Below are 10,446 nucleotides of genomic sequence, written 5' to 3'. Positions count from 1 at the left end.
CTGTAATTGCAATTTTATAAAATACAAATCTTAATAAAACATCAACAATGCCAAATGAGAAATCAAATGCATATGAAACAAAGGGAAGTTTCTCTGCTTAAAGAAGATGGAAATAGTGCAATAGCAATGCAGAGAAGAACTGCTTTTCTTATGACACTTATTTGCCATGTACAAGTTAATTTTGTATTTAGTAACTTCAGATCAGATATAATTTGTCAGCTATAAGAAGGGCACAACTTTGGGCACCCAATCAGTCTCTGCCCTCTAGTGTTGAGAAAGCAGATAAAACTCTTCTGAACAGAAGTGTAACTACAAAGAAGTGTGAGCTCAAGAAAAGTTTTTCATTAAAAATCTTTACCGTCTATTCAGTAGATAGTAACTAGAAAACTTCACTTACTGTAATACATTTTTGTGGGCCATCTACAATTATTACTGCACCCTAAACAGAGTAAGGCATGGCATTTTTTAATAAGATATCAATCAACGGGCGATTTAATTAAATATTTAAATGGTAAATTTTAAGATTCAATTATATCTATCACAGACTACAACAGGAGTCCACTAGACCTAAAAACACAATGGTAATTTTTAAAATTCTTAAATATTCTTAAATTCTAAATATTCTTAAATATTTGCATTTGACAACTGTAATATCTTCACTGAAAGCTCAAAACAAGATGACACGTTGTTGGAAGAAACATTTTCTGTTTCCTGCTCTTCTTTTAATTTGAAAATCTGGTATCTCATGGTAAAAATTTGATTTTTCAAAAGCATGTTCATTTTAAAGATTATTACATTCTGAACACTAATATAAAACCTAAGAAAAAAAAATCAGCATAGCTTTTGCTGTTCGGGTTGACGTTTAGTCCATAAACTGTCATGTCTTGGACACTGAAACTGTTGCATTCCTGGTCAGTAAGTTGGTGGATTTCAATTCTTTCCTAAGTAGACAGTGGATTTTTGGTCTATTGCTAGAGGAAGGTGACTGCTAAATTCACTTAACATCAAGAACATCTTCCCAATGTAAAATATACTTGAAAATTGTATATATGGAGGAAGGGAGAAGAAAAGATGGGAAGCTCACCTTGACAGCGGCTTCTGAACCTCCTTCTTTAAAATCTTCATATTTCATTACTTCAGCCATAATGAATCCCTTTTCAAAATCTGTGTGAATCTTCCCTGCTGCCTGAGGAGCCTTCGTCCCTTTCTGTCAAAGGAAAGACCGGAAGAAAATTAATTGCATTTAAGAAGATTGATTGCAGGAGAGAGGTTTCTTCCTTTTTGATATATTTTCAGGATCTGTTGAAACTTTGTTTCGTATCAGTTAAAATGTCACACATACAGCTGGGTAATTCTCAATATTGGGACACACAGATAAATGCCTTTGCCACAGATAAACCAACTGATATTAAAGAAAGGCAGCTTTGTTTTTTCCTAATAGGTATAAACAGCAGTATTGATTTTAGAAGCTATGATTGTGTTTTGTTGTGGGATTCACTTCGATCCCTAGCTCTCCATACAGAAAGTGAAGAAAATATAGATTTTTAAATAACTTTAAAATCTGAAATACTCTAGACTTTTAGTCACATCCAAATAATTTCAATTAAATGATAACATTCATTGGCGAATCATATTTGTAATCAAAAATGATGTATGAATCTCAAGTTATATATACTGGCTTATTTTTATTTTGGAATAATTTTAGTAAGTCTAAGGTAGAACAAAATAAGTATTCTTACCAAAATGTCAACAACGGAATGACTAAAAAAATTTTTTAAAAATCACATGCAAATATTATGAGATAATTTCAGCTTTTGCAGTAAAGGAGAATGCATTATAACTGTATGCCTTAAATTACAAGGACATACATTCTGTGCACATACAACCATGGAAAGAAATTTGAGAAATAATGGTGACCTAAAGGCTGCTTAATAAAGCATGTTAAAGTGCTAAGGAGTCTGACACTGTAAAGCACAGTTTTTACAATAAAAGATGTATTGGGTTAATATGGCTACTCACTGATGCTTACCTGACTAAATATCTTTGCACATTAAATCAAAGATACTTACAATCAGTCTTAAGATAAACCAGCTTTCAAATTTTCTAATAAAGAGCAAGCATTTCTCCTACTGAAAACAGCAGAGTTTCAGAACGTGCTTTTAAAAAGAACAGAACTTCTGCTTTTATATTATTTTGGTAGCTATTTCAAGGACACTAGCTACGAGTTATCACGTAAAAGGAGATGCAGATGAAAAGACTAAAAAAATTTTCTAAAGCACACTTGTAAGTTTAATGTGCTGAAATATATACACGAACATCTGTAGCAGTATCAAGTAAAAATATAAATTTACTGGAAATTATGTTGATTAATGAAAACAAATTAATTCCTTTGAAATGAAATTAAATGCAGCACTGAAATTCACTGCACAGCTCTAAACATAATGATGCAGCAAATAAAAGCTCAGTGACAGATCTGCATCTCCAAAAGTTGACGTTTTAATAAATTTTAAGGTAGAATTTATAACTGCATGCATTTCAAAATATTTTTCAATACTAATTTTTATATTATACTGTATTTTCAAAGGCAAACTACTACAGCTCAGCTCTTACTGTCCTCTGGGAATAAATTAGTCAATCTCTATGGCTGTAATCATTCTACAACAACATTTAAAATACGTAATTTAATTTTAGGCATTACATAAGTTCCTGGATAAACATATATAAAACTACCAAAATAAATCCGGTCTAAATATTAGTCAGTAAACAACCTGAATTATTGCACACTGATTTTAGGTTTTGGAGCCCAACTGTGTATCCACGAGGAATATAATGATGTTATATTGCTTTTATTGCTGAAAATGTAATCCGAGCAAAGCAAAGGAGGAATGAACCACCCGCAACCCAAACAAACTTAGTGAATACAAAATGAAAAGCAACATCAATTTCACTGCAGACAAACCCAGTCACACAGATTAAGCAAGCACAATACTGGTACGTCTTATCTCTGACCACAGGAGGAGGGTAGACAGATTCTACAGGATGAAGAAATTCAGACTATGTAATAGGCAGAATCAATTGTTACCTGCCTCAATCAATGCAGCTCCACTTTCACTGTTCAGCAGCTCACAAATAATTAAAGTTATCCTGGACAAAAACCTCATCTGTAATGACTAGCTAACCGCCACCATGACAAACTTCAAAGTCAGTGATATCAATCTGAATTCAATAGTGTGGAACTGGATATAGCTGATGAATAAGTATGAATCTTACCCTGATGGTCCATGCACGCACTTCATCTGGGCCTGCAGTGAAAAAGTATTCTAGTTGGAGTGCCGCATATCCAGCCTTAATGATCTTTGCTAAAGCACTGAAAAAAAAAATGAATCCAATTCATTCAACATATACACATAAAACAGATAAATGCCTCAAGTAATCAATTTATGTAGAAAGACATTGCATATTTGGAAGACACTGGATCTACTTTAAAACCCCGTGATAATCGGAGTAGCCTTTTTCTTTGAACTCTCTTCAGAAGAACTTTTTTTTTTTTTTTTTTACTGCAGCATCATAAAGACAGTATTTTGATTTGTTTATTCCACAGGATACAGAAATGTGGGATCCATTTAAAACACCCTATCAGGCAGCACTTTTGGTCGCATGCAATTTTCAGGACTCCAGGTCATGAAAGCATAACTGTTTGACTGAAATTCAATATTGAAACAATTTATTAGAGTTCTTCAGAAAAATTATGGCAAAATTTTTTCCACCATCCCTGTTCCCCATGGATGACGAAACAGTTTTGGTGATCATTCCTTCTCAAAAATATACATAACTAATACCTATGTTATAATTAAAACACTGTACAGAGATGACAGATGACAGTTAAAAACTTAATTTAAAATAAATCTTTTCACTCTGTCTCATGGTAAAGAAAGGAGAAGATTCTCTCTTTATAATGGTAATTACTCTGTCATTTATTATTCTATCAGCGCAAGCAATTAAATTACTGCAAGGAAATAGTTGATAATAAAGTGTAGGGAAAATGAATGCTAATTAACCTTTGTGTCATGTTCTCTTCCAGATACTTCTGTTTCTCCTCAGCACTCATATCTTGCAACTTGAGTTCCAAGGCCCCACTAAAAGGAATGACCAAAGCACCCGGGTCGTGCTTGTCCACCCACTCTTTAATTTTTATCAACCTGTAGACAACAAAGGGCACAACATTATCTTGTAGTGCATGCATGGCTGTACCACATTCATTATTATCAAGTAGCACATACATATTCATAAGAATTGCACGGTTTTATGATGCCATCTTTTTGTGTATTGCTTTCCAAGGTCAAGGCATTAACAGGCAGCAATTGCTTCAGGTGTACTCCATTAACATTTCACTGTTTCTTGGTTTCTGTTTGGTATTTAATCTATAAGAAATGGGCATAATTTGAGACAATAACTAGGTTTTAGAGGTTAAATACTTGCAATCTAAAATGTTAACTGAATAAAACTTCGTGGATCTGTGGACGTAATTTTTCTGAGACTTACAAAGGCGAAATTCATCAAATGTAGCAAAAACTGGGGGTCTTCAGTTTTTCTTCTGACATCACCTCGCACCCCCCCCCCTTTTTTTTTCTTATATATAAGCATCTCTTCTCAGTGCCTAAGGCAACTGATATTAGCAGACCGAAAAAAAAACTACACACTGTAAACTCCTAGACAGCAAGCAGTACCCTGTTTTTTCTGGTTATTGATCTCAGAGGATGCCATAGCTAATGAATACAGGGCCATGTTGCTAAGTTTCTCACACCTTTCTATTATCTCCCCAGGACAAAGCTTCTAGATATTACACTACTATTATTTTAAAATAAAGAATCAAATTTTCTATTTCTCATCTTCTGTTTTCTCTTCACAACTGGCAGCATCGGCAATAGCTTAGTGTACATCTTTTTTTTTTTTTAGTTGAATGAAATTAAGCATTTAGATCTACAGATTTATGGAATGTTAAAAGATCTGTTAATTCTGCAAATATTTTTTATTTGGATATTGAACAATCTTTAAACACAGACAGTGCATTTAGAACTGCAAATGCTATTTATTGTACATGTAAGAGAGATATTCATAAATGACCTGGAAGGACTGATGACTCTTCACAATGTTACCTACAGGGCACTATTTCTGAACAGGTGGAAATGGTAAGAACGGGGACAACTGCGCATTCAGCAAGTAAGCACAACAGGCAAGAGAATATTTCCTGCACGCTAAGATAAAAAGTACAAAACACAGTACTTTGGGTGCCGTAGATGTTTCAGACCTGAAGCACCCACCATACAGCATAGGGTTTTATGCTTGCTGAGTTCTTTTTCTTAGTCCTGCTAATCTCCAAGATTTAGACTAAGGTTTTAACTGCTATTATACTAAAGTGCTTTGAAACTGTGGCCTGCAAACCTTTAAATAATCAATGCAAATGTCACTTCAGAAAAAAATGAACTGAACCACAAGTTCATCAACACACATTTGTCAAAGAAAATAGCAGGGGATCAGAGCTATTATGAGATTAAGTGCATGGCCCACTGAGTAGGGCTTTAGATGGGACAAAGAATATAAAAGTTCACTCAACAGTTTTCACACGTTTGTTATATAAGGCTGGTCCTTCTATCATTTACTTATGTAAATACCCCATCAGTGGTTTTCAATCCTCATTATACTAATCTTTTTTCCTCCAGTTATCCAATGAAAATAGTCTGGTATCCAGGACTGATACTGAAACACTTTTGCCTTCAGACACGTCTGAACTGAAAATCACAATTAAGGTGCGTTCCTGAAACCACATGTGACATTTAACAGCGCTTCTAGAACTGACGTTTGTAGTTAACTAATTTACTTTGGCTAACAAACTGGATATCAAAGTTCACAGCTTATAAATGCCAACCTTTTATGGAAAACGTATCTAGGAATGTATCTGCTATTCATAAGCATACTTCAACATCTGTGCATACATCCTTTTTTTTTCTTTTCTTTAAAAAAGTATCTAACAGCAGCCTCTGGACTAATTTAATAATGTACCAAGTGAAAGACAGAATTAAACATGCAAACTTCAAAAACTGAAACGGGCATGAAAGTCGTACCTGAAATAGGATTCAAATTCTGTTTGGTAAATATGGTCATCGTAACTAATAAACTAAGAATTATTGTGGAACAACAAGATAAGAAATAATTACTTTGGCTAAAACACCAATTCAGAATAATAATAGTCTTAGACTGTCATTTTAACAGCTTTTCTATTGAGTCCTTAGAGGGATTATTTGCATTCCTCAGGTATTCTATTGTACAATTCAGATGAATAAAGACTTACAAATCATTCCTCTACCGCCAGTGTGAGACTTTGATCCAGTGAATACACCATTGTACCTTAACTATAATTGGCAAAAAACCTGACAGTGTAGAGCATCACAAGCTTAATAACAAAGGAGAATATCTCAAAGTGTTGACAGATGATCTTCATAATGCAGGAGCAGAACTGGTACATTTTAGCAATAAATGAGCACTGAGGTCTAAAGGTCTCTGAAGTGACTGACATCAGACCTGCTACAGCCTCACTAAAAGATACGGTACTGCATCGTACTCTGTAGAGACAGTCGGGTTCTCTGCCTGAGTGTTTCACTTTTGTGACTTTCAATGTCACAGAATTACTAAAAAGCACTCAGGAATTCCCCTAACAGTGACCAAAACAAAGCAAACAAAAATAAAAAGCACATACTCAAATACTGATACATATTCTAAATTAAATTTTCCCCAAAGCAAAACGGTTGACCAATGATTGGTAAAGTGGTCATGCAAGTTTGCTTTTAAACCAAGTAGTGCTAAACAGATAACCAAGTGTGCTAAACAGAACAAAATTCCCTTAAGAAATGGTAACAATTAACGTCAAAGTCTGTTTTATTTGAGCACATCATTTTTCCATGGAAATACTAGGACATCTGTAACAGGACAGCATTAGCACATTTACTTGGACACATGGTAAGCAAATCCTAGAGTATTTCTTCATTTTTTCATGCTACATGACAATAAATTACAAAGGGTATTGGACTTTAGGTGGAGAGAGAAGACAACAGAAAATCTCAATTAAGAAAACACACTAAAATCTAACAACATATAAAAAAGCATTAAAACAGGCAGAAGAATCAATGACCATGGTTAACAGATGGAACTATTTTAACTTTGAGAAACAAGAAAGTGCTCAAGATGAAGACACCACTTAACGTCAAAACTACCTGTAAATGGTGTACACACTAAAAGCAATTTAAAAAATCCTCTTTCCTAACCATGTTACTAAAAACGCTGTTAGAAGCAGAGTCAAAACCAAATTCTGGTTATAAACCATACAGCAGAAAGAAGAAAGGCTTTTCTTCTAGTTCTGCTCAGTAACAACAGCAAGGGATGTCGCAAAGCATTTTAGGCAACTAACAGTGCTCCTCTACTGAGATGGTTCAGTTGTTCCCTCCAGCTGCTTTGTGGAGAAGAGGACAGCAACTACAGAGGGTTTCTGAATTGAAATTCGACTCTGTTCACCACAAATGGACAGTGAGCTCCTTTCTGGAAAAAAATACAGGCCCAACAGACAGCAAGACCACCAGACATTCCGGCAAAGACAAGAGTCTTAGATAAAAGTTGAACTTCAAACTAAATTAAAAAGGAGACTTTGTAAAAACCTGACACAAGAACAAAACCAGATCTGAATGGACTTGCACATGGAGGAGGCGCTCAAAATTCTGACCTGGGAAAACAGCTAAGAGGAATTAAGATGCTCACTTCCACAACTAACACTGTTACTGGTGGCTGATACATGAGGAAGGACAAAAGCATGACAACATACCTATTACCAAATTGGAAAAAACTGTGAAGACCTAAGTGTTTTCTTGCCACTACTAGATCCCCAAATTTAACAAAGGCATCGTTTCAGGGGATTCCAGATTTTAACTCTGCGTCAGCCTGACAAGGAAAAAGTAAACTAAAGAAGCCAGTACTCCAAGGGCAGCAGGATCAGGATGACGACCAGAGTTAACTGCTGGCATTAAACCAGGATGCAGAACAGGATTTAAACCTTGGAAAAAGGTTTAAAAATCAGGACTGCCACTGAGAAGGCCAGTAAGCAAAGAGCACCAAAAAAAAAGGGAGCTGTGGAGAAGGGAAGGAAGCTGTAAAACTGTGGTGGTTCCTGAGGCAAAAGAAACCAATACCTGCAGACAGCCAAAATAAATAGATACAAGAGTTGCAGAAGGTACATTAACTATAGAATGACATTTGACAAGCTGAGTTTCACATGAGAAATCCAGCTGGGAACAGAGGCAGAGTTCTGATGGAAATAGAAGAAGTGATGGAAGAGAGAAGCTGCAGAGAGAACGCGAGCTCTGAGGATACCTGCAAGACAAGATGATCTGAGAAACTGACCCCGACAAGAAAGGTGATTTGTCAAAGTACGCTTTCATACAAGCAAGACCAAAAAAACTCACCCATCCAACTCATGGGAGAGAAACAATTGCTTCTCTGTCCTATGCCTGGACTAAGAGTGGAAATTGGCAGAAACTAAACAGCATGGCAGGGAAGGAGAAAATACCGGGTAGCACCGCAAGAAAGACAGAAAGGTGGAGAAAGAAATATAAAGATCAAACTAAGTCATGAAAACATACAGAAGATTGGAGGGAAAGAAAAAAAAAGATTTATAGATAAGAGCAAGACTACAAGGACCTAGGAATTTCAACATGTTCTTTCTCTTCACAGCTCTGAGCAACTGAGGATTTTTAAAAACTATTCATGGCAATCTGTTTAGTGCTTCCTTCCCCACTGCAGAAAAGCTTTTTTTACATACTTTAAGACTCAGATCTTTATTATTATTATTATTATTAATTATTTTCCATTTATTTAGAGCTTTCCTTATATCAGACATGTATTAATTCTAACTTTATACCTCTTAGTTCCTAAACTTCTAACCATTCTCACTGCTTTTTTTCTGCACTCTGTCCAGTTGGTCTAAATATTCCTGAAAGCACATGGTCCCCAACGCACTCCTCAGACGTTTCAATAATAAGGTCTTATAAGCGGGGGGAAGTGCTAGAGAATTAACTCACATTTTTCAGATGACTCTTCTGTTTATAAAACCTGGCACACCATTTGCCTTTTTTTTTTTTTTTTGTGACAGCACTGCAATGTTATCTCATGCTCAGTTTATAACTTTTTGTACGACCCCATGTGACTAGCTTGTCCTTAATGCTATATTTGCATAGTTGATTATTCCTGCTTAAAATCCCTCTCCTCAGAAGCTGCACCCTAACTCTTTTTTTACCTAATGATTTCTTCTATTTCTTGAGATGCTCCTAAATTCTAATTTTGTTCTCTGCATACCTGGACATCTCCTAGTTTGGGGTCATCTGCAGATTTAACAAGAACGCTCATCATCCAGCTCATTAATGGAAATACATAACGGTATTCAACCAGCAGCCGCTTCAGCAGATCTCATAATGAGATATTCTTCCATTTGGAAAGTGAACCACTGATAACTATGCTCTGTATATTATCTTCCAACCAATCTTTCACACTCAAACTTTCAGTAGTTTCCATTTAACCAGAATTTCCTATCTTGTTTATGGAAATGCTGTAAGGCATTAAAGCCTTTAAAGCCTTAATAAAAATCACAATACATAGATTACCATGTTTTTTCACAATATATAAGGCCGTTAAATTTATCACAGATATCTGACAATTTTGTCTTCACAGATTCCTGTTGGCTACTACTTGTCCACTGGCTTGCTTCTAGATGATTAAAAGCACTTGAACTGTTCCAATGTTTATCTTGAAATTCATGAAAAAGTCATTAGAAATTGCGTGTTTCTTCTTTCCTCTTTGTGGCTGCCTTCTGTCTTTTGAAGCCTCACCCATTACCCACAAGTTATCTACAGTGATGACAAATTAGGAAATAATTTTTTTATTTTTTTTTTTTTACCAGGTCCCAAATGCGTCTACTATAAGAATCATCAGGTTTAGTTGATTTGGTGGGGTGGGAGAGGAAAATCCAATTTATCTGAACACCAGTGCTACACGATAACAGTTCACAAGTGATGTCCTTTCCTTCCATTTTGTTAGCATGCAGACTCCGCAACGACCAGGTCCTGCTATTCTCAGCACTATAGGTATACATACATACGTAGGTAGAGATACATACAAACCTGCACAGCCTCAGTAAGCTTTCATTCTAAATTTCTATTTTCAACAAAGAATGGAACACGGAAAATGATGAAACCAATGTATATAATAATGTTATATCACAAAATAGGTCAGTAGTAGAAATCAAGAATGGGAAACAAAGCTCAGGCCGTAATCTGTTACTCTGCTGTAACAGATGAACACGCTGTAACTCTTACTGTTACCTGGCTCTTTTTGAGGGTATCCCTTTCT

At 35.4% G+C, this 10,446-nt stretch overlaps 1 protein-coding gene across 5 annotated transcripts in view; it reads right to left on the bottom strand.

Annotated features, from left to right (window-relative positions):
• OLA1 (Obg like ATPase 1) overlaps positions 1–10,446 on the bottom strand; it is a 129,209-nt gene that overhangs the window by 3,526 nt on the left and 115,237 nt on the right. For all 5 annotated transcript variants that reach the window (XM_080600856.1, XM_080600859.1, XM_080600857.1 and 2 more), the window contains 3 exons: positions 4,059–4,199; positions 3,271–3,367; positions 1,085–1,207 (listed from right to left, as the gene is read on the bottom strand). In XM_080600856.1, coding sequence (XP_080456982.1) covers positions 1,085–1,207; positions 3,271–3,367; positions 4,059–4,199 — 361 coding nt within the window. The remainder of the gene's footprint in view (positions 1–1,084; positions 1,208–3,270; positions 3,368–4,058; positions 4,200–10,446) is intronic.

This window comes from Anser brachyrhynchus (assembly GCF_964034855.1).
Source record: "Anser brachyrhynchus genome assembly, chromosome: 7".
Classification (NCBI taxonomy): domain Eukaryota; kingdom Metazoa; phylum Chordata; class Aves; order Anseriformes; family Anatidae; genus Anser; species Anser brachyrhynchus.
The sequence above is the reverse complement of the archived record's forward strand: the minus strand, read 5'-3'. Positions and strand labels throughout refer to the sequence as shown.